This window comes from Aspergillus sclerotioniger (genome assembly GCF_003184525.1).
Source record: "Aspergillus sclerotioniger CBS 115572 chromosome Unknown BO94scaffold_30, whole genome shotgun sequence".
NCBI classification, from domain to species: Eukaryota; Fungi; Ascomycota; class Eurotiomycetes; order Eurotiales; family Aspergillaceae; genus Aspergillus; species Aspergillus sclerotioniger.
The window spans coordinates 175,903-198,873 of record NW_020291020.1 but is presented as its reverse complement, the minus strand read 5'-3'; the positions used below and the strand labels follow the sequence as shown (position 1 = coordinate 198,873).

The 22,971-nt window shown below is 54.4% G+C and overlaps 9 protein-coding genes across 9 annotated transcripts; 6 read left to right on the top strand and 3 right to left on the bottom strand.

The window, feature by feature from the left end:
• Positions 1 to 605: 605 nt before the first annotated feature.
• On the bottom strand, positions 606 to 2,607 carry BO94DRAFT_229074 (kinase-like protein). Its single transcript, XM_025606290.1, has 3 exons — positions 1,678 to 2,607; positions 1,209 to 1,623; positions 606 to 1,160 (listed from the first exon to the last, which is right to left on the bottom strand). The coding sequence occupies exons 1-3, from the start codon at positions 2,232 to 2,234 to the stop codon at positions 714 to 716; spliced, it is 1,419 nt and encodes a 472-aa protein (XP_025463731.1). The 5' UTR covers positions 2,235 to 2,607; the 3' UTR covers positions 606 to 713.
• BO94DRAFT_538698 (copper chaperone CCS1) lies at positions 2,504 to 3,563 on the top strand. Its single transcript, XM_025612541.1, has one exon. The coding sequence runs from the start codon at positions 3,003 to 3,005 to the stop codon at positions 3,429 to 3,431; it is 429 nt and encodes a 142-aa protein (XP_025463730.1). The 5' UTR covers positions 2,504 to 3,002; the 3' UTR covers positions 3,432 to 3,563.
• Positions 3,564 to 5,350: 1,787 nt separating this feature from the next.
• Positions 5,351 to 7,086, top strand: BO94DRAFT_589214 (putative PB1 domain protein; the record flags this gene model as incomplete). Its single annotated transcript, XM_025615935.1, has 5 exons — positions 5,351 to 5,365; positions 5,415 to 5,564; positions 5,612 to 5,947; positions 5,992 to 7,005; positions 7,057 to 7,086. 5 exons carry the CDS (start codon positions 5,351 to 5,353, stop codon positions 7,084 to 7,086), a joined length of 1,545 nt encoding a protein of 514 aa, XP_025463729.1.
• A 1,977-nt stretch (positions 7,087 to 9,063) lies between these two features.
• On the top strand, positions 9,064 to 10,562 carry BO94DRAFT_538692 (putative SNARE protein (Ufe1)). Its single transcript, XM_025612540.1, has 3 exons — positions 9,064 to 9,220; positions 9,348 to 10,072; positions 10,155 to 10,562. Exons 1-3 carry the CDS (start codon positions 9,098 to 9,100, stop codon positions 10,393 to 10,395), a joined length of 1,089 nt encoding a protein of 362 aa, XP_025463728.1. The 5' UTR covers positions 9,064 to 9,097; the 3' UTR covers positions 10,396 to 10,562.
• An 18-nt stretch (positions 10,563 to 10,580) lies between these two features.
• BO94DRAFT_474504 (aspartate aminotransferase) lies at positions 10,581 to 12,065 on the bottom strand (the record flags this gene model as incomplete). Its single annotated transcript, XM_025608516.1, has 4 exons — positions 10,581 to 10,676; positions 10,733 to 11,581; positions 11,680 to 11,811; positions 11,886 to 12,065. The coding sequence occupies 4 exons, from the start codon at positions 12,063 to 12,065 to the stop codon at positions 10,581 to 10,583; spliced, it is 1,257 nt and encodes a 418-aa protein (XP_025463727.1).
• Positions 12,066 to 13,234: 1,169 nt separating this feature from the next.
• Positions 13,235 to 14,420, bottom strand: BO94DRAFT_538691 (RING-H2 finger protein; the record flags this gene model as incomplete). Its single annotated transcript, XM_025612539.1, has 2 exons — positions 13,235 to 13,828; positions 13,877 to 14,420. Coding segments are annotated over 2 exons (920 nt in total), but the record flags the coding sequence as incomplete, so codon positions are not given.
• Positions 14,421 to 15,399: 979 nt separating this feature from the next.
• On the top strand, positions 15,400 to 16,104 carry BO94DRAFT_228732 (uncharacterized protein). Its single transcript, XM_025606289.1, has one exon. The coding sequence runs from the start codon at positions 15,584 to 15,586 to the stop codon at positions 16,070 to 16,072; it is 489 nt and encodes a 162-aa protein (XP_025463725.1). The 5' UTR covers positions 15,400 to 15,583; the 3' UTR covers positions 16,073 to 16,104.
• Positions 16,105 to 19,122: 3,018 nt separating this feature from the next.
• On the top strand, positions 19,123 to 19,562 carry BO94DRAFT_538689 (uncharacterized protein). Its single transcript, XM_025612538.1, has one exon. It carries the CDS (start codon positions 19,246 to 19,248, stop codon positions 19,402 to 19,404), a length of 159 nt encoding a protein of 52 aa, XP_025463724.1. The 5' UTR covers positions 19,123 to 19,245; the 3' UTR covers positions 19,405 to 19,562.
• A 1,195-nt stretch (positions 19,563 to 20,757) lies between these two features.
• On the top strand, positions 20,758 to 22,930 carry BO94DRAFT_559678 (uncharacterized protein; the record flags this gene model as incomplete). Its single annotated transcript, XM_025614089.1, has 3 exons — positions 20,758 to 20,852; positions 21,048 to 21,357; positions 21,410 to 22,930. The coding sequence occupies 3 exons, from the start codon at positions 20,758 to 20,760 to the stop codon at positions 22,928 to 22,930; spliced, it is 1,926 nt and encodes a 641-aa protein (XP_025463723.1).
• Positions 22,931 to 22,971: the final 41 nt, after the last annotated feature.

Genomic DNA, 22,971 nt, shown 5'->3' with positions numbered 1-22,971 from the left:
ATGGCGGTAACACACCGAGCCACACCGTTGACCTGCACGATGATTCAGAGCCACAAGAGACTGGCAACGGCGCTGCCCGCTGCAACGACTCCACAGAAAATATCCCCTTCACTACAGGCGGAGCAGACCATCTCAATGACCAAGATAGTGATATGAGTTCGGTCTTGCAAAGCCAGTCGTCCCAGGATGATCTGGCATCGCTGCTAGCTTTGAGAGACGAGTATTTTCTAGTGGACAAATCCAACGATCTCCGCCCAGATAGGGGCAACAACGCAACCAAGGCGGAGCGCAGCTTCAGCGGTGATGGGTGCCTGTATAGTGGGCCAGGGCTCGACCGCAACTCGTCGACCAGAGCGCACGATATTCCCGAGATCATTGGTCCGCGGACACCAGTCCAGGGACGCGCCACACGGTCGTTCCGAAGGGAGCGCAATACCAGCGATTCGGATGAGTACCTCGTGACGTACCCTGCTATCCAAAGGCACTACTTTCCGTAATCAATTCGCAGATCCAAGCTTATGAGGCCACTATGCCATCCTTCTCTTTGCATGTTATCTAACTTTGACGTTCCTTTCACCAACTGTTTGTGGCTTGATGAATTGTATCTTAGTGAGTCATGCCTCAGGGCACTTTGGATATCGAGCGGTCTCGTTCCAAAGGGCTAAATCACACGAGGATTCTATATGCACATTATAAGGTAACAGGGTTCGACACTAGCCTAGACGTAAGGTAAACCCGGCGCCCTGTTCTCCAGCATCAGCGTTGCTCTGGCCACCGAATACACTCGCAAAGTCCAGCTTGGGAGCCTCTTGTCCTCGCTTCGGCGCTTCCGGGGTCTCCCGGCGTCTCCGCTTCTCCATGCCCGCCTTGGACGGAAATGTCGGGAACATCTCCTTGGGCTTGGGACGTGGATCCTCCCGGAAGTAGCGATGAGCGAGACACTCTTTCGTCGACAACCGCGCATTCGGATTCAGCGCCAGCAGCGACGACAATAGATGCAGCCCCGCATTCGTCAGGAAGGGGAATTTAGCCCTCGGAAGTAGAGGCGGGTTTCCCGCCGGTGCCGACGATGCGGGCGGCAAACGCAGTGACTTGGCATTGGGCAACGACCTGAACTCGGGCCAGGTCTGTTGCGTGGGAGGGCCTGTTAAGGCGAATATCTGGGTTGGTCAGTACTTAAACAGTCCTATAATAAGAACGTCACATACCTTTGAAACCTGTTCCACCTCGTTCTTCCCCTGTAGTAAGGGCTCCTTGGTCAACAACTCCCCAAATATACACCCTATACTCCACATATCGATCTCAGTGCTGTATTTCTCCGCCCCTAAGAGCAACTCTGGTGATCGGTACCATAGCGTCACGACCAGCTGCGTCAACTTCGGGGGCGGGTCACCGTAGTACCGGGCCATACCGAAGTCGGCGATCTTGACTTCGCCGCGGTTGTTGAGGAGGAGATTAGAGGTTTTGAGATCGCGGTGCATGATCCATTGGTCGTGAAGAAAGTCGAGACCAGAGAGGACTTGGAGAAGGATGGTTTTTATTTCTGAGGGGAGGAAGGGCTCGCTCATGTCATCGAGGAGGGTTTTGAGGTCGTGTTCGAGAAAGTCCATTACTAGGTAGACTCTGGTGTTGTTAGTTAGTATGAGAAAGAGAGGGTGGAGAAGGGGGATGGCGTACTCGTCCATTTTCGTACCCATTACTACCTCTCGTAGGTAGACTATATTCTGATGTTGGGCTTCGAGGAGGGTTTGGATCTCGCGGAGGCCCGTGACGGGGAATCCGTCGGGGGAGTTGTCCATCTTGAGTTTCTTGAGCGCCACCACTTCACCGGTGGTTATGTCTTTGGCGCGGCTGACGAAGCCGTAGGAGCCTTCTTCGATGTGGTTGAGACGCTCGAAGTTGGTGATGTTGCGACAGGGTCCCCATTCTTGGGTTGGGAAGGATAGGATGTTGGATTCATTGTTGGTGGTGGTAGTGGGTGTTGGTTGATCTTGATTGTGGTCGTTCGAAAGTCGGCGCCGCTTTTTTGGCGGAGCAGTAGCGTCTGGATCTTGTGGGTGGGAGTTTGAAGCTGAAGCTTGAGCTTGAGCTTGAGCTTGAGCTTGTTGCTCGTCGAGCTGGCGCTGCTTCTCGGCCTTGGCGCGTCGCTTTTCTTCCTTTCCACGCTTGCGCTGGGCGAGAATGGCTTCCGTTTCGGGGTCGTCGTCGGTAGCCCATCTGGATTTGGAGGACATGCTATGCGGTTGAAGGGGGGAGGGGTCGGGATTCGAGTTGGGCGAATGGCAATGGCTGCTTGTGAAGATGGATGCAAAGTAGAGCTGCGGACGCGGAAGGGATTCGGCGGTGACGGCGATGATTGATTGGCTGGATGACGCTATCGGCGCGCACGGAGTGACTAAGCCCGATCGGGTTGATTTCAAAGCGTCCCCGCCTCGTCCCGCATTGAATCGAGGGGTCTTGATGAGCTTCGACCATCTTTCTATTCTTTCGTAACTGAGCTTTGGGTTGTGGGTGTAGATTCTATACAGGCAAGATGATTGAACCGTTTCAGGTGGGTTCTTTCTGGGTCGACGGTGCAACCCCGAGGAATCTCTACTAACGGTTTAGACTACTTTCGCGGTCCCGATGACCTGCGAGGGGTGCGTCAAGGATGTCTCCTCTCAACTGAAGAAGCTGGAGGGTATGCACGTCTACCTCTGTGCCGTCATATGCTGACCCGTCAGGCGTCAACAAGGTCGAGGCAAACCTTAAGGACCAATTAGTTTTCATCGAGGGTACCGCGCCACCCAGCTCCATCGTCTCCGCTATCCAAGCTACGGGTCGGGATGCCATTCTACGAGGAAGCGGGACGTCCAACAACAGTACGTCTATCACCTGCCTATCACAGGTAGTGTTCCGAGCTGATAGAAACAGGCTCCGCGGTGTGCATCCTCGAAACCCACTCGAATACCGTCTCCAACAAGATCCGTGGTCTGGCGCGCATGGTCCAGGTGTCCCCGAACATGACCTTGGTCGACTTGACGATCAATGGCCTCGCGCCAGGAAAGTATCACGCCACGGTGCGTGAAGCGGGAGATATCTCGCAGGGGGCGGCATCCACGGGAGGCATCTGGGAGGCCTTAAAGGCTAAGGTACTGGGCTCGGAGCCAACCAAGGAGCCTCGCGGCATTTTTGGATCGGTTGAGGTGGACGACAAGGGCCGGGGCAATGTATTTTTGGATCGCCCGGTAGCGGTGTGGGAGATGATTGGACGCAGTATGGTGGTGTCGGCGAGCAAGGAGGGTCCATTTCGACGAGAAGACCCTGACACTCTAGTCGGAGTGATCGCTCGTAGCGCGGGGGTGTGGGATAACGACAAGACGGTGTGCTCTTGCTCCGGGAAGAATGTGTGGCAGGAGCGGCAGGAGCAGGTGGCCCATGGGATGGTTTAGAGATGTGGTTGGAGGACCCTAGACTGGCGTGTCTATGTATAGCTGTGGTTAGAGTGCATAGGAGAGGATACCCACTATCGATCGATCAGCCTTGCGATAAGGAATACGAGCAATCTGAATGACGCCGGCTCTCTGCGGAGAATAAATAGAAACGGAGGAATTGTAGTCCAGAAATAGTGACCGTCAGGGACAGGACCGGCGAAGATGAGGAACGAATGGTAGCAACCCCAGACTCACCTGACCGAAGAGTATGCAGGAGCGCTGCACGACAGAGCAACTAGTGGGCGACGGTCGCTTGTAGCTAAAGATAGGCCAACAAGAGCGGTTTAGTCACAACGGTCCGAGGGGCTGCTGCAACTTGATGCTGGCGGGGAGGGGAGAAATGCACCAACCGCGAGGGACAATAATAGCGGACGGACGTGCCCCCAGCCAGGAAATCGGTACCGAAGGGGTTCGGCCACTTTGCGCGCAAGCGCCGTGGCGGGGACGCTGAAAGTTAAACCAGGATGCAGCTGATGATTAGGGGGTTGTGTGATTGTGATATCCCTATCCTTTGGGATGGCTATAGACTTTCCCTCCATGGTCATTCCTTCTTGAGTTGTACACTACATACATATTATACCTAGTCACTACTTTGTACTCTGTATGTAGTAGTAGATAAGTCGGAGTAACCTGGAAGACCCCGCCCCGCATGGCTCGGAACGGGCCTTGACCCATCCATCATCTCCCACCTCATCCATTCTTCTTCACCCTTCGTGGCTGGTACCGATTTTAATTTCGCCGTGCAACCCGACTGTCAAACCAGGGACGTCAGGTAAGGTACGGCGCCACCGCAGGCCGTCAACTGGAAAAGAACTGGCGCGCAGGGCCAATCAGGGGATGTCGGATGGATCGACCCTGCACTGTGATGAAGTGCTCCCCCCTGCAGCGGCCAATGAGGGTGCTGCAAGCCCTGTGGCCATCCTGGATGACGACCGGGATGTTGGCCACTCAGCGGCCAGGAGGCCTCCCTGGTGTTGCGTTTCCCCTCCGGCGTTACGATGAAGGATGGATGCCTCACCACCCATCGTTCCATGGGCGGTTGGGACCCAAGGACGGACGGCTCCGTATTCACTCACCACACCGACTGACCACCGGCCACAGCACTGTGGGTTAGTTATTTTTATGTATCTATCCCCTGGCCATGCCATATGCCAGGCCTTAGTACCCACGGCATCTCTCCGTCCTTCGCGGTGCTTCTTCGTCTTCTTCCCCCCCCCTCTTTGGACGCTTCCTCACATCCGCTGCTAGCTCCCTGTCGCTGCATCTCTCTGCACGCTAATCCCAGTTCTTCCCTGTTTCTTCCCTTTTTGCATTTTCATGTGCATTTGGGATTTTTTGACTCCTTCCATCGTTATCCGTACCTCTTCTGCTCCCTGGGGACAGTTGTTCATACCCTCAATGCAGCATCGGCTTCAGTTTCAGTGACAAACACGTTCAAATCCCCTCAATTGGCAATCTAACCACATTGGCCCCTCACACCCCTCATCACAGTGATCACACCCAGCCAACGCCCTCCTTGCGTCTTGGCTGGTGTTCGGTGCTCCTTAGCGGCTGGGTCGCTGGATCCGTGATCTAATTATATATCCGATCTATCTCTCGGACTAGGACCTTGGGTAGTGTGCATGGTCTATCACTTCTTGATAGCGATTATCTCTCACTCTGCGGGCACACCGACTGCCAAGTGCCGACCCAAACCGGCTCACCCACGAGTGGACCTCACGGAATCGTGTCACATCCCTGCGCAGCGTGGCCAGGACCCAGCCATTGCGTCTTGGCGATTGCCAGTCGCATACATATACGCTTGGTGGGTGTCCGCAGCGTCTCGCCTCTGCATAGAGAACTAGGTCAGAGTGGCACTACGTGGCCGCTGCACCGACATGTCATTGAAGCAGGTACTTATAGGCTTGGTTAGGACTAGGTGAACGGTGCTAATGGGATCAGGAAATCGAGACGTGGGTACAGGCCCTTGATCATTACGATAATCATGAGTATGATGAAGCCCTCCGGGTCTTTGGTGCGATTGCCGAGACATCCAAGATTCTCTTCAACTGTGGAGTGATCTATGCGACGTTAGGGGAACATGATAAAGCGGTATGGCCCTTCTGGGTTCGTACTTCGTACTTGACTGACGGAAACAGGTCGAGTGCTACCAGCGGGCAGTTGGTTTGGACCAATACCTTGCCATTGCATACTTCCAGGAGGGGGTCTCCAACTTCCTCCTGGGGGACTTTGAAGAGGCGTTGGCCAATTTCAATGACACGCTGCTGTATCTCCGAGGTAATACGTCTATTGACTATGAGCAACTGGGCCTGAAGTTCCGGCTATACTCGTGTGAAGTGTTGTTCAACCGCGGTCTGTGTTATATCTATCTCCAACAAATGGGACCAGGCATGCAGGATCTTGACTACGCGTCGAAAGAAAAGGTCACACCGGACCACGATGTCATCGATGAAGCTCTTCGCGAGCAGGCATCTGTAGGTCGACCCCTTAGTGTGAGGGTGCTGGACTGACTGAATAGGGCTACACGGTCTTTTCGATTCCCGTGGGTGTTATCTACCGGCCCAACGAGGCCAAGGTCAAGAACCTGAAGACCAAAGATTACCTGGGCAAGGCCCGGCTGATTGCCGCGTCCGAGCGGAGCAGTATGCCGTTTGGGCCGAGCGAAGACCTCAAGCGGACGCTGTCAATGCTAGACCACCGCAAGCCCGAGCATCTGCCGTTTGCAACGTCGCACCTGGTGCACAAGAACCTGCAAAGCCGGAGCCGTCAGCATTCGGAGCCGCCTCTGAACCGTAATCTATTCCCTCCTACTCCCCCGCCGGACACAGACAAGGCGAGTACCAACAGCTCCACAGGTAGTGTCGCGATGAACAGTCGACCGGGGTCCATACGGGCGGCGCGGCCGCCACGGCTCGAACTGGGTGGTCAAAGTACAGAAACCCTGGTCGACAAGCCGCGGATCGGCACAACGCGCACGGCGTCCGAGTCTCGAGCCGCACGACCGGGGCCCCGAGGGCCAGACGCACCGGGCCATCGACGGGGGGTGAGTGATACGGGCTTTGCACCGGCAGGACCCTCGGAGGAGGTGTACTCGGGCACGCGATCGATGCCGGCTGGGGCGAACTGGCGGCGTCAGCAGGAACGGTATATTGACGAGCAGGAAGAGTATGCAAGTGATGCATATGAGGACAATGCACCAGATGGTGAGTTTGAACTTGTTGGGACACGGCCGCAGGGGTCCCCGAAGCGGAGTTCTCGGCGGGGGACGTCACGGCGGCCGGAGGTGCGCAAGTTCCGGGTGAAGGCACATTCGCATGAGGACACACGGTACATCATGATGGAGCCGACAATTGGGTTTGGAGAGTTTGAGACCCGGATCCGAGAGAAATTTGGGTTCCGGACGCTGCTGAAGATCCGGATGCAGGATGATGGGGATATGATTACGATGGTGGACCAGGAGGATTTGGATTTACTGATGGGAGGGTCACGAGAGGTGGCACGAAGGGAGGGAAGTGAGATGGGAAAGATGGAGGTAAGTTTTCTCTCTTGTCTACATCTGAACATACTAATGGTTGCATTGTAGATATGGGTTGAGGAGCGGGGAGTGATTTAGCATAGCATTGTTTAGCGGATACCCTGGAATAATGAGTTATGAGCATAAATAGCATAGTGCTTATGTAGTCACGGGACTATAACGTAATCCACTACCGAGCCGCCACCTCACGCGTTTTTGGCACCGGTTAAAATCCTCGCTCAATTCAACCACCAACCATGCCTCCAAAAGCGCGCCAAAATTCAAGAAATCTAGTCGAGCAAGAAGGCAGGATTCTATTAGCAATCTCTGCTATAGAAAACAAGCAAATCTCCCAAATTGCTAAAGCTGCGCGGGTCTATAATGTTCCACGTTCAACTCTACGGGACCGTCTTCATGGCCGCAATTATCGCAAGGAAGCACGCGCCAACTCCCATAAAATGACTCAAAATGAAGAGGAATCACTTGTACAATGGATCTTATCGCTAGATCGTCGTGGAGCACCTCCCCGGCCATCTCATATATGAGAAATGGCTAATATTCTGCTTGCTAAACGTGGAACTACACCTATTCAAACTGTTGGAGAGAACTGGGTCTCTAAGTTTGTTAAACGATGTAATGAATTAAAAACCCGCTATACTCGATGCTATGATTATCGACGTGCTAAATGCGAGGACCCTAAGATTATACAAGAGTGGTTTAATCGTGTACAAATCACTATAATGCAACAGGGGATTACACAGGAAGATATCTATAACTTTGATGAGACTGGCTTTGCTATGGGTCTAGTAGCTACTACACAAGTAGTTACTAGAGCTGATTACTATGGAAAAGCACGCCTTGTACAGCAAGGTAATCGGGAATGGGTTACTTCAATTGAGTGTATAAATGCTTCTGGTTGGGCGCTTTCTCTGTGTATCATCTTCAAGGGGAAGGTCCATATAGAGGGGTGGTATCAGAGCAATCTATCACATGACTGGAGGATTGAGGTTAGTCCTAATGGCTGGACTAGTGATGAAATAAGCCTTCGCTGGCTTTAAAACCTCTTTATTCCTGCTACTACTGGCCATACAACTGGGAAATATCGTCTCCTAGTTCTTGATGGCCATGGCAGTCATTTAACACCTCAATTCGACCAGATATGCAGTGAGAATAATGTTATTTCTATCTGTATGCCTGCTCATTCTTCGCATCTACTGCAACCTCTGGATGTTGGCTGCTTTTCACTGCTAAAACGTGCGTACGGAGGCTTAGTGGAGAAGCAGATACGCCTTGGGTTTAATCATATCGATAAGCTTGACTTGAAGCTTTCCTTCAGGCGCGTACAGATATCTATACTACTAGCAATATCTGCAGTGGTTTCTCTGCTACTGGGCTAGTTCCATATAATCCAGAGCGAGTGCTCAGTCAGTTGAATATTCAACTAAGTACTCCGACACCATCAGGCAGCCGGTCAACCAATTCAGTGCCTAAGACACCCTATACTATCAGGCAGCTGGAGAAGCAAGCATCTACAATTAAGAAGCTGCTTAGGGCGCGTACACAGAGCCTTTCCTCTCCTACAAAGGCTGCGCTAGATCAACTTATTAAAGGGTGTGAAATGGCGATGAATAGTGCTACTATTTTAGCACAAGAAAACCATGATCTACGAGCCGCACATGAGAAGAAGCTTCAAAAGTGAAAGCTATCTACTAAGCAGCTCACTGCTGCAGAAGGTCTTTCTATCCAGGAGGGCCAGGAGCGATTCCAGCAAGAGAATCAGGTTATTGAAGCTCAAGATACTGTGTCTAGGGATCCGGGGCTTCCTGCAGTTGGACCGCGCGTACGCGCGCCACCACAGTGTTCTAATTGTCATATTCAGGGGCATACTAGGGTCAGATATCCTAACCCACCTAGTAATTAGTTTTATAGAGAAATGCAATTGTTTTGTTGGTAAAGCGGTGCTTGAATCTAACATAGTCATGGAAATCGGAGCGGAGGTGGCGGCTCGGTAGTGGATTACGTTAGCTAAGCGTATGTCCGTCTCCGTAGTCTCCGCAATACATGCCAACTCGACATCATCAATCAACACAGCAACATTGAACAGGACACCATGACCGACCTCACCCCCACCTTGACGGAGCTGCTCCAGCAGCGGCAGAATACTTCGAAGCTCTCCACGGGGTACATGACCACCGAAATAGCGGACGAATTCCTGAAAGAAGCCTACAGAATTGTATTCCCCCACCCACACTCCATACCCATCATATCCCCAAACACCCAACAATCCAATCCCTCCACGCCAATTCCTCTATCCCCTCACCCCCATTAACACCCTCATACTAACCAACTATAATCAATAGAACACCCACATAACATCCCTCCTTACCTACCTCCAAACCATCCGCCCATCCTACCTCTCCCTCACCAAACCCAAATCCACCACCACTACAACAACCACATCCCCCTCCTCTCCCACCCCCAAATCCGAAACCCTCACCGACTCCGACCGCGACTCCATCACCGCCTCCACCTCCACCCTCCTCTCCAACCTCTCCACCTCCCTGCGCACCCTCTCCTCCGCCGAATCCCTCCGCCAGGAAACCGTCTCCCGCACCCTAGACAAGAAATTCAAGCGGAGCTTACTGGCCAAATGGGCGGACGGGAAGTCCCTCACCACCACTGATTCCAACACCGAAGGGAAAAGCGAAGAGGAAGTCCTGGCCCGAGAAACAGAACGGATATTGAAGTGCGTGAGGGAGAGTATCCTCTGGTATTTGAGTCGGAAGCTAGGCGATGTGGTGAATGTGCAGAGGGATTTGGTGGAAAGGAGAGTGGAGAGGGTTAGGGAGAGGGAGAGGAGTGTTTTGTATAATTTGAATTCGGGTTCGAAGGCGGGGAAGATGGGTGTGGGGATGGGATTGGGTGTGGATGGAATGGATGGGATTGGGGTAGGGATGGCTGCGAAGATGGATCAGGATGAGGTTCGGGCTATCGAGGCGGAATTGACTCCGCAGCAATTACAGCTCTTTGAGGAGGAGAATGAGAATATGGTCAGGTATTTTGAGGATGTGGTGGGGAAGGTTCAGTATGTCTCCCCTACCTTTGCTGGTTCTTCAGGTGTTGGGTTTGTGTTGGGCGTGAGGCTAATATGGTATGGTGTGGTATAGGAACGCCGAAAAATCCCTCCTTGAAATCTCCTCTCTCCAACAAACTCTCGTGTCTCATCTCGCGACCCAGGAGGAATATATTGGGCAATTGGTGACGGATGCAAGTAATACGAGGGGGAATATTGGGGAGGGAAATAAGGAGTTGAAACGCGCGACGGAGAGACGGAGTGCTGCGCAAGCGGTGTTTTGGGGCACGGTGGGACTGTGTACGTGGTTAGTTGTGTGGGATCTTGCTTTTTAGTTTCTTTCTTTGTCTATATATAGGATTGGGAGAATTCGTGTTTCCTTCTTTCTCTGTTCAATTATGGAAGGGGGTTGTGGTTGAGTGAAAGTGAAGTGAAGTCAAGCCAGTCCAGTTCTTTTCTGTTCATCTACTGGAGTTATATAGCATGATACCAATACACATATCACATCACATCATATCATCTATGAAGTCTCCCTCACCACACTATCCACCGCCTCAGCAAAGTAGTCCAGGTTATGTGTGTTCAACCCGGCCATTGAGATACGGCCATTCTTCGTCTATCGATATAGTCAGCATCAACATCAACACCAAGATGAATGGAAGGACATCTCACCATATAAACATGCCACTTCTCCCTCAACACACCAACCTGCTTCTCCGTCAACCCCGTAAAACTAAACATCCCAATCTGCTCGGTGATATGTTCCCACTTCCCGGGCGTCCCCCTCTTCTCCAGTCTCTCCCTAAGTCCCTTCCTCATCTCCACAATGCGCCCACTCATAGTCTTCAAGTCCTCCTCCCACTCCGCAAACAACCCCTCGTCATTCAACACCCGACTGGCAATCCTCGCGCCATACGCGGGGGGATTCGAAATCTCACTCCGTTGCAAGATCGCCAACTGGCTCGCCACGTTCTTATTCGCCTCCACAGCTTCCGCCCCAGGCGCAGACACGAAATGAAATGCGCCCGTCCGCTGACCATATAACCCGAAGTTCTTGGCGAAGGATTGCGCAATGCAGAGCTCGAAGCCCTCTTCGATGAAGTACCGGACCGCCCAGGCATCACGGGCGAGATCGCCCGAGGCGAAACCCTGGTATGCGCAGTCGAAGAAGGGGAAGAGGTTGCGGGTGCGCATGATAGAGGCGACTTCTTTCCATTGTGACTGGGTGAGGTCGACGCCGGTGGGGTTGTGGGCGCAGACGTGCAGGAGGATTATGGAGCCGGTTGGGGCGGAGCTGAGGGCGTTGGTGAGGCCCGGGAAGTCGAGGCCTTTGGTGCTGGGGGAGAAATAAGGGTAGGTGGTTATGGGGAGGTTGACGTTGGTGAAGATTTGGTGGTGGTTGGCCCAGGTGGGGTTGGAGAGGTAGGTTGTTGGTTTGGGGGACGCGGGGTGGAATTTGCTGAGGAAGAGGGCGCCTAGGTGCACGGCGCCGGTGCCGGAGATGGTTTGGAAGGTGCAGACCTTTTTTCCGGGTTGCGTTAGAGTTGGAGTTGGGTTTGGGGTTGGGGTGGGATTGGGGGTGGAGGGGAGAGGGGAATGAGGGGGATGGAGGGGCTTACGCGGTTCTCGCGAATGGCAGGGCTGTCAGCCCCGATCATCAGTTTCTGCGCGGCACTGGTGTAATCGGCCAATCCCTTGATGGGGAGGTATTCATGGTTCAGGGCGGGGTCGTTGCGGACAAGCTCGTCAGCCTGTGATTTGTGTTAGGTGAGATGAGATGTAGCTGAGTGAGATTCGAAGATGAGGATATTGGGTGGGAAGATACCTTCTTGACAACCGGCAGAATCCACGGTTTGGCATTGTCATCGCGATAAGCTCCAATAACCAAATCAACCTTCTTGTCGGACGGATCCTGACGATAAGCTGTCGCCAGACCAAAAAGAGGATCCTCTGGCGCGGCGGGCACAATGGCCGTGGAAAAGACAGACGGGCTGGCGGAACCCATGATGTGAGAAGTCAGGGAGGCGAGACGGGATTGAGCAGTAGATGCAACGGATGAAAGTGAGATGGAGGAAGAAGGAGGAGGAGAAGAAGAAGAAGAATGCTGGGGTGGAGACGGGGGCGACATGATGTATGTAGGCAGAGAGCAAAGCCAACCAACCAACCGGTCACACCACCTCTCGTTGCTGCTTGCGTTCACCGGAGGGGGGCACAAAAGACCGAAACAGATAAATCCCGGATGGGCTGAGCAAAACCGGCTGGCTGCAACAACAGACGCTGATAGCTTCGGAGAACGGAGTACGGAGTACATGCAACGGCATGCGTCTGGCCCTCTATTTATTGTGGTGACTGCTCGGCGCGTCCACTGCGAGCCGAGGATGCTGCTGGCCCGATGACCCCTCGGATGACGACATTCACATGAAGAAAGCTACGTGGAATTCCTCAGGTCAATTCCTGTCTGTCAATTTCGGTTTCAAGTTGAGCGATCACGACCATGCTGCTACTATGGCTAGAGATTTGGTCCGGTCTGGATGCTGGCTGACCCCATGCGGAGACTCAAGAGGAGAGCCCCGGTCTGGCCTGACATCATATGATAGGTGGGCATGCACCCAGGCGCTAGAGAGTCGGAGATGCAGAGACGGCACATATATCCCTCATTGCAGGTCGCTATACCAGGCTATTATCTAGTTCCTCTGAGTTATGAATGCTGTGCCGAGATGGGTAAGCCATGGCTCGGCGGCGCCAATCAAGCTCGCCGGTTACTCATCGCCGATGCCAGCCGCGTTCAACCCGCCGCCCGAGAGAGAACAATGGACAATGCGTTACTCGTTCTATTGACTGGACCATGGTCTATTGACAGATAATGTGCTGCATCCTGCACCTGTCAAGATCCTGAACCAAGGTGACGGGAAAAGTAATCACCGCAAGGCCATGTCCTCCCTGCTACATGATCTACCCCACGGGGTCCTCGGAATCTCGTGCGAAGCTCGCCGGAACCCGGAATCCGCTAGTCTCAGCTGTCGGGGATGCTGCGAGTCATTCCGAGGTGGATCCCGTCATCTGCTTGGAGTCTGGACGGGCTGTCTGTCTGTCTATCTATACTTGCACTTCTTGTTGTCCGTCTATAGTCAGATCACTTCATGCAATAAACATACTATATACAAGTGTGCATTTTCCCCCATCGCATCTAACGCCAGTTCGCCTATCAACATCCCATCGTAAAATCACATCAATCATAATCCCAAGCAAAGCAGGAGGGGACTGTCCACTCCGCCGGCGCCCAGTCTGGCAATGCATATCGTCATATATACCCATCGTTCAATATAGCACAGTACCCACGCATGCACGTAGATCGGAAGAAGAAGAAGAATATATAGAGAAGAGAAATGACCTCATGCCGACGGAGCGGCGGACGTTGACGCTTCCGCCTCGTCCCCATGGGCCCGCGTACGCACCCGGAACCGCTCGCGCAGTCGCGTCGTCAGTCGACTGCGACGGCGGAGTCGCTCGTCCGCTTCGTCGGTCGCTTCCTCCCGGCTGGCTTCTTCCCGCACGCTCCGCAGCGCCGCCAGTCGTTCCTCCACGCTGGCATCCCGCATACGCCGCGCATTCAGCGTGCCGTGCAGGTAGTTGCTGAGGCGCCGGTGACGAGGGTGTCCACTCTCCGCACTTGGCTCGGCTGGTCCCTCCGGCGTCATCTCCGGGTGGCCCTCGCCCAGGTCGTGCTCCTCTTCGCCTTCTTGCTGTGGGGGGTTGAGATCGATCCGGCTGCAATCGGTTAGTAGGGGTAGTGGAAGAAATCAGAAGACGACCTACCAAAGCGGACATGTGCCCGACACATTCACCAACCAAGGGTCGATGCACTCCGGATGAAATTGATGGTTGCAGGGCAGCACGCGCAGATCCTGGCCCTTGACAAAGTCGTCCGTGCAAATAGGACACGCAAAGTTCGGGTGGTCCGTTGTCGTCTCGGCCTCGGGGGCATCGGTTCGCTTCTCCGCGGTGGAATCCGTCGTGAGCGGTGCTTCGGGTGGTGGCTGGGGGGAAGTGACGTCCGCCGCCGCCGCCGTGGCGTCGCGATCCTCCGTCACCTCGGTGGGCGGCGCCTCCCCCGCGCCCATTTCCACATCCCCCTTGGCGCCATCCGGCTTCCCCTCGTGTGTGTCCCCGAATTTGACGATCGGGATCGTATCTAACATGGCGCGCGCTATCCCTCGCGCTCGACTTTGTCGCGGTCGTCCCGCCGTATATCGCGGCCCATACCGCTCCGGATGCCGGTGGGCACGCACCGCACCTGTGATGATGATGGCCAAGAACAGCGCGGTGATAATGCCCGTGATGCTGTACAAAATGATCATCGCTGTCGAGGGTTAGTCAAACCCCGTGAGCCTCGAAGAGGGAGCATACCAGTGTTCGGGCTATCGCCCGTATTGGACGTATCCGAGGTACTCTGGGTGGGCCCGATGTACGACATATTGGAGGCGATTGTGGTCGATCCGTTGCCCGGCGCACTGAGTTGGGTCTGGACTCGGCGATCAAAGGTCGGATTCAGCAGGGTAAAGACGTTGATATAACGGTTGGCGGAGGGCTCATCCGTGGTATAATTGCAGAGCAGCGACGTTCCACTGTACAAGATCACGGCCACTGCCTGTTGCTGTGCGGTGAGGACGTTGCCCAGGGTCGCACTCGCATCTAAATTCCCAGGATACGCAGACGGGTCGCAGCTGATCACGGCGATTTCCTTACTGTTCAGCGAAAGGGAGTTGGTGGCGTCCACATCTACCAGGCTACCGGTCACCAGGTATTGCTATATCGATCAGCTTCGGCGTCGAGCGGGGCCTCGACAGGGCTGACTAACCGCAAGTTCGGCCTGATTGAGATCAACCAGGTCCTCGGTCAAAGGAGCCAGCCGGTCAGAGGCGGGAAATTGTACCTGGGTGCTGTTCAGCAAGAACCGGAGACCACCAGTCCACGACAGATCCGCCGAGTTATTGGACGGCCGCACGGTCCAGCCCGCGGTAGTTACTGCAGAAGCGAGGGGCGAGAGGGCGAGCAGAAGGAAGGTAGCGATGGAGGGGAGGACACAGGTGGCAGAGGAGAGGAAGAAGAAGGGAGAAAGGTAGGAAGCAGAAGCATGGAAACGGGGAGGACCCATCGGCGAGTCGCCCAGTTGATGATGCTGGACGCCGGATGGACTTCCCCACAGTGACGAGGCCTACGGAGACGGCGGAGGATATGGGGGATGGACGAAGATCATGAGCCACGGACGAGGGATCGGCTCAGGATCAGGAAACTGGCCGGTTCAAACGCCAGAGGGAACGAACAGGCAAGCAGCTACCAGTCAGCGTGGGAGAGTGATATCACTTCCGTGCAGGACCGGGCGATCCCCGGCGGCTACCACAGGATTGGAGCGACCGTAGGATAAAGAAAGCTGCCTTGTCACAGGCACGGCGACCGGCGATTGGAAGTCCGAGAAGGCGTGGAAGCCGGAAACAATGGGAGAAGGGCAGAGATGAGGCGGGAATGGGGGTGGTGGAGGCACTGGGACTCGTCGAGGGTGGATCGGATGCTCACTTCCTCAGCGACACCCGGGCTGCAATGGGAATAGCAGGGGCTGGAAATGGGCGGATGGCTGGCAATACGCTGCTGCCGGGCGATCCGGCAAGGGAAGCGACGGATGAAATAATAACAATAATCATGCCAATGCCAACTGCCACGGTGATCAGCCCAGTTACTATTCTTATGTCCCGGTTGGTGTTGGTGTTGTTGTTGTTGGTGGTGGTGAGAATCGACCAGCAATGCCTCAATCAACCGACCAGGAAGGGAGGAATCAGGCGAATACGAGGCAGTCGAGCAGTGAGCCGGACAGCAGCAGCAAGTAGCAACAACCAAAGTTCCATGGATCGCCGGAGCGATGCCGGTGGGGTGGATGGATTAATCATCGCAGCGCCTCGGTCTGATTGCGTGCAGATACGCCGGACCGTGGACGGGGCGACGATGCTTGCGGGTTGATTTGAGATGATTCAGACGCTGGTGGAAAGTGGGACGGCCAGCACAAGCTGACAGCATCCGATATCAAGATTGAAGAGATAAGCCAGGTGGCATCTCCCCGATCCATCTGGTTTCATCATATTTTTGATAAGATTCATCGTGACCCGATCGTCTTGGTCCGTCTACATTTTTGGAGGGGGTGAATTGGAACCCAATGGCAATGCAAATCAGCGGGTGCAGACCTTTGAATGAAGGGTGAAGGTGCAACTGGGCCGAGTGCGGGGGATCCTGGGCACCCGCCGATCCTTTTTGCTTGTCCCATTTTTTCAGTAGGTAGTTATCGTCCATCGGGCAACCGTAGACGGGTCGACTTGCCATTGATTGATTGATTAACCGCCACTCAATCAATACCAACAATACCAACAACAATAACACGGCAACAGAATCAGTATCAGTATCAGCATCATAATCAAAATCAAATCCCGAAGAGGCAGCCAGACACCGCTCACATTGCATCATCCATCGAACCTTGTTTGCATCCTGACTGCGCCCTCCAACCCACCGCGCTATAAAGATGCTCTGGTCTGGCTGCTGAGTCGCCGCATGGGCCTCGCGGGATGCGAATTGATTGCTTTTTGCTCATCTCACCCCGTATTCTCCAACGTGGTTCCCCGTCTGCCAGCTGAGCAATACGACGACAAAGACAAGGTAAGTCCGTCGAGCTGACTAACACGCCCGCCCGGATTTCTTGCCGTGCTGCTCCAAAGCGGAAGGTCGACGAGGTTTCCATTCCATCGCCTTCGCCGGTGATTCTCCGCCTGCCTGTGGATTGGTGGAGATGGGGAAGGGCGTAGATAGATTGCTCCATCGGACTCCGATGCCGGAGTCCCTTCTTATCATGTCCGTGTGTCCGACGGGCTGAGATGGAGACGGTGAGTGCCAGATCCCAGATCCAGATGGAGGACGGATCATGGATGGGATCATGCCGGATGGCGGGCCACTGGTTATGATCTGCATAAAGGCATCACAAATTTTATTCATCCTCATGCAGGGATTTCCTTTTCGGGGGCTAGGGTTAGGGCCCAGCTAAGTCATCCGCATCCCATCCCCAAAGAAGCTAGGGATTGGGCCGATCGGATCGTCCATCTTGCCAGGCTCAACAACAACATTCCTCCGACCGGTATATACCATAAACCATTATCCCACTGACTCCCTCTAACTAAAGAGTGCTCTGCAATGTCTGCCGTGTTCTAGCTCATCAATTTCCGTGGGGGCTACGACCCCCGTGTGACAGGTGTCACCTCGATACCAGTCTTTACTATCTACCCCCATGTCGACCGGGAGACACTAAGCTTTAACACTTCTTGAGTCTGGGGGAATATTGACAATGTGGCTCGCTGGACGATCGGCGAGGCGACGCACCCTGTCGATGTGACTCTGACCTGTCATTTGCATTCCCCCTCCCCTAGAGTCCCTACGGTCGCGTGTTGATCGTGCCGTTTTAGGTGTAGACGGACTCACCCTGACCCCATCCAGGCTGAACAAAGCACAACCATAATGCAATTCATATTTGACTCCAGCCGGATCTGAAAGGGGAGCACCTGAAGATCTTTCTCGGGGTCTCTTTTAATTCTTCGTGCCAAAGCTACTACTACTGATTGACCTCCCATCCGTCCGTCATCCACTGCCGACTCCTTCGTCCCGTCCCAGAAGACACCCTGCATGGAGAACAAGTGACAGGTCTGAGATGCTCAGGGGAAAGTTCCAATCAGACATGGCTAGCTGAAGGTCCGGTCTGTCGTGCCGCATCACCCAGACGCACTGTACCACCATGCCATCCCTCGTCGCCCTTCGATCGGGGGTCGTACTGGGTACTTTGGCGACGATATGCGAGGAGGCACCGTAGCACCCTGCACCAAGGCGAGGGTCAAATTCCATCCCCGCCACGCGCCGTCTATATCGTCCCGGTATTATTAGGGGCTCGCGGCGAGGATTATTCCCCAGTGCTACTGAAGCGCCGGCCATAACTGCCACTGCCAAGTTCCACCACTCCCAGGGACTGTCTGGATACAACCGACTAAGGCCGCCATGCCCCCCGGGCGACGAAGGCGTTCTGCACTGGCGACCATTGGCGGGTGGATCGGTCGAGACCTGTCCGTGGGCCCGTGACAGCAACACTTGGTCCGTGTGTCCCTCCCAATCCTTCCTTCTTCCCTCTTATCTATCCTGATTCTTATGCCTCTCCCTTCTCATGATCCTTGGCCATCCGGTGGATAAGCATGGGCGCCTACCGGGATGGACTAATCTTCGCCGACCGTCGCCAGCAGTAGCCCAGCTCCGTCGGTATCTACGGCACGGCAAAGACTATTTGCCTAGTAGGTACATAGGCGCGATCCGAGCTGCTGGGAAGGAGTTCCTGTTGACGGAACGTGCTGCCACCAATCTCCGTTGGGGGCAGCTGCACCCGTCGCGAAGGGGGGCCATGCTGGGCCATGTTGGGTGGATGTGCCGTTGCGATGGAGGAGCCACGTACATCAGGTACCGCAAAGACTGCCCGGCATGACAGGCTCGTATCTCTTGGAAGCCAAGCGGACGAAGTGGGTGGAGGCAATGATTGGCAGGGAGGCTTGGGTGTCGCCTCATCCGACCCTCGGATGGAGGGTGGGATGATGGACGAGGGACAAAGCGAGGATCCGACCAAGATCAAAATCGGCTTTGTTCGTTGGGATGGCTGTCGCCATGGCTGGTGACCGTGTCAGATGGGGGGGGATCTCTGGAACGATGAAGAAAACCGGAAGGAAAATAGGAGACACCCAAGATTGGCGGTGGGAAAAATATTAACAGACAGAGATTCCATTAATTAATTTTTTAATTATTATTTTTCCATGGGGAATTAACATCATCAATTAACACGGAAAAGGAGGGGGGAGGGGGGAGGGGGCAATGTTTGCTCATGATCATTCACCCGATCGGCCAGGCGAGTCCAAGCTCCCTCCAGTTGCATGCCTCCCGAATCCATAAAACCTCCGCTATACCCACTGTAGTAGGTAGTCCATACTACTCGAGAGGAGAGTCGAAACAGAGTAGGTAGTACTTACGTAGGAAAGGAAGGCCAGCTCCGGGTCTTAGCTGCGGATAATCCTACCCTGCCAACTCCACCCCCCAGTGGACGAGCAAAAGGACAGGGAAGGGCCATGTCAGGCCGGACCAAAATTAGCAGCGGCGAGGGTCTGGAAGAGTTATCCCGCGTCCCATCCCCGCTTCCATTCGAGGCCTCGACCGCTGGGGCCCGGGGCGACCCGCGCGCTCATTGGTCGGTGCGGGCCAGGGAGGCGCGCCAGCTTCCCTGCTAAGTTGCTAAGGGAGGGGGAGAAAGGGCACTGCTGAGTTCTGGTCAGAAGTCTGACCGGCCCAGGCCGAGGCTCCCATCGAATTGAAATGAACTAACTGAACAGTCAGTCGTATGGATCGGGGAACCTGGTCAGATGTTCACTCGGAGTCTGTGGGAGGATCGAACGAGGGAAAAATAAGGAGGGACATAAAACAATTAACATAGATACTAAACGGATAGGGGCCTGTTATAAGCCAGGGAGGATTAACACACAGACATGGATGATGACCACCCGATTCAGCCAGAAAGAAGCTTAAAGGGATTGATATTTCCGGTGCCTCTGAATTTCAAATCCTGGAAATTCAAAATGCGAGCATTTTCTGATAAATAAAATCACCCCAGCTCGGCCGGAGCCTGACTGACTTTCCTTTCCCATCCTCCACACCGAGAGAGAAAAAGAATTAAAAATAAATGGAAATAGAAATAAGAATAAGGATTAGAATTTAAAAAGACAATTAACGTTAATAAAAAAAAAGAAGGGAAAATCGAAAAGATACAGGGAAGAAAAGAGCAGTCCGTTCTGCACTGACATGACATGGTGTGTGTCGTAGTACTTTTTCCCTTTTCCCTCTGGGGATGGATGTTTTTCTCTTGTGTCTACCCACCCCCCCCCCCCCTCTCCCTCTCTTTCAGTCTCTCTCTCCCCAGTCTCCAGACTCTCTCGGTCTGACCTCTCTCCACTGTGTGTGTGTGTCTTCCTCTCTCTTTCTTGTCCCGTTTCCTCCCCAGTCTTGCCGTTGCTCTCCATCCTTTCTTTTCCCCTTCTTCTCCTCCTTCCAACCCCAGACAGACCCAACGCCCCCCTTTTCCGAGCGGGACCACCCGCCAATTCCAAAGCGATCAAGATGTGCTCCACGAGGCTTTAATCGATCAAACAAACAAACCCACGCCAGGAGACCTGAGGCCCCGACGAGGCGACCAGGAACGAACCAGCCCACCCACCGCCCCCCCCCCCCCCATTCATTCCCCCAGAACCACCACAACCACCATAGATCCAATTTCAATCCCAATTCCACTTCCTCCCATTTTTGATTCCCATCCATCCTCAATTTCAATCTCCCTCACGATCTCCACTACCTCCACTACCTAACGACCATCATCTACAACTGCCTACAATTCCACCTTCAACTTCCGCTCCAATCCTCGTCTTCTTCCATCCCCCTCGCGCTAGATGGTCGATCCGACACTGCCTTAGCCTCCCTTTCTCTCCCTCGCCGCCGTCCGCCCCTGACATGCACCCGTCGGCCCTGTCGACGAGACCGCGCTCGTCCTGCCTTGCCGTCCGTTAGCAGCAGCCCCCGCGTGCTCCGGCATCATGTCCCCTCAGTCCGTCGCCATCCCGGCCGGCCCTTTACTGGCCGAACTCCCTAATCTTTGGAAAAAGCGTTTCGACAAGAGACATCTTTCCACGTACGTTCAGTCTCCCTTACTTTCTCTCTCCCGTGGCTTTTGAGTTTGGTGCGGTGTCTATCGCCGTTTGACTTTCCCCTCAACCTTGTCCCCTCGGATGATCTACACAGGCGCCATCATGGCATAGTCCGTGCTTTAATACGCTTCCGGTATAGCCAGAGAGCACGGGTCCAACACCAACTGACCGTCCGACAGCAACCCGGTGATCGCCACCCTTGATATCGAATATAACGAATTGGTCCAGTCATGGAAACGCTTCCAGGATCACCTCCCCCCAGACGATCACGTCTGCTTTCACGAACGCCTACAAGGTCCCGACGATGTCTTAGAGGTCGTGAGCCGCATCGAGCCGGTCTGGACATCCACGTCGGGACTGCGAGTGCTGCGGGAATGCTGTGACGAGTTTCGTTCCACCCTGGGCTCACACGTGGGGTTATTGACCGCCCTCCCCAAAAACGAATTGTACGGTTCCATCTTTTACAGCGTGCTGCAGTCCCTTCTGAAGGTAAGCCGGGTGTCATGTCTCTGCCATTGTGATGCTGAACCGTGGGCTCCAGGCGTCCGCCGGTTATCCGAGAATCATGGAAGGATTGGTACAAGCACTGGTTCAGATCAACCGGTCCATTGGTCCACCAGCACGGGGCGACAGAATACCTCTCTCGAAAGACTCAATCAACACCATTGCACGCTTCTACGCGCTACTGTTTTTCTTCCTCGGAGAGTTGATGGACTGGTATGTGCGCAAGTCCATCTGTCGACTGCTCCAGAGCCCCAAACACGACCTGTACCGCGATTTCCAAAGCCTCGTGTGTCATATCCGACGCAGCGCGAAAGACATGATGTATAGCTTGAGTGATAACATGGACCTGGATGATGGCGACTGTGATAGCTTGTGTGATATGAACAGTGATCACTATCTCCAGAGTTTTGAGCAAGCTCGATTGGGCCAAGTGGGTCTTCAGAAAATGGACCGTCGGTTGGCGGCACAGAATGCCCTGACGCGTCAGTTGCTCTGGGAAATCCATCAAGATGCGGCGGAGCGCAAGCGGTTGCTCAAGGAACGAGACCTTCTCCTGACGCAACTGCTAGACACTGTCAGTCTGCAGCTACAGTCCGTGAGCAAACAAAACAGCGGCATTGCCTGTTTGACCACGACAGCTTCACAGGACTTAGGTAGGGACGCCAGGTTCACGTGGCCCGAACTGCTTGAGGAGCTGACCGTGCATGCATTACAAGACACAGACAGGTTCAACCTGATTGGAGAGGGACACAAGCACAAGTACACACGCATGGAGCTGCAGCTGGCGTCCCGTCATCTCGAAGACTTCTTTGATTCCGACGACCAGACCCCCGATCTAGACCCCGATGTCCCGGTGATTGCCGAAGAAAATGTCATGACCTCCTTGAACCAATGGGCAACGGATGCGCACTCGCAGGTGCTCGCCGTGGGTGGGCCCCCATCGACGGTCTACCCCAGCCCGGTCCTACTGGTCTCGACCTGCTACGCCAGTTTTGCACGAAAGGCTCGGTTGCCTGTCATCTCCCATTTCTGCAACCGGTCCACCGACGGAGAGAGCGAGCTAACCTTCGAGCAACACCTGATCGCCCTTGCCTACAGTTTGATTCGACAGTTAATAGAATATCTGCCTCCGGTCGTCGAAAGCCATGCCGGGTGCAATCTGAGTGCGGAGCGGTTCAAACCACTAAATGGCACCCTCACCTCGTGGAAGGAGGTGCTCTCGCTGATTGATATACTGCTCCACTTTGCCCCGCCGCTGCTGGTCTGTGTGATCCATGGGCTGGATATCATCCAGGACGCGTCGACCGATCAGCAGATTCGCTCGCTGGTCCGGATCCTCCTAACGCACACCCACCACCAGACGGTGCTGATGCCGAACGGGGCGCAGAGCCAAAGTGTGCTGCTGAAAGTCCTGTTCACCGTTGCTGGACGCCCGAGCTCGTTGGTGGAGACACTGTCGGAGAACCAGCTGATCTTGCGGGAGTCGAACGAAACGGAGGAGCTGGCGACCGAGACGGCCCTTAACCCCGACGTGGGGGTCGTGATGATGAATGCATAAGAGCGCGCATTTCGAAGCGGAGCGATGCCGCATTTGCTTTT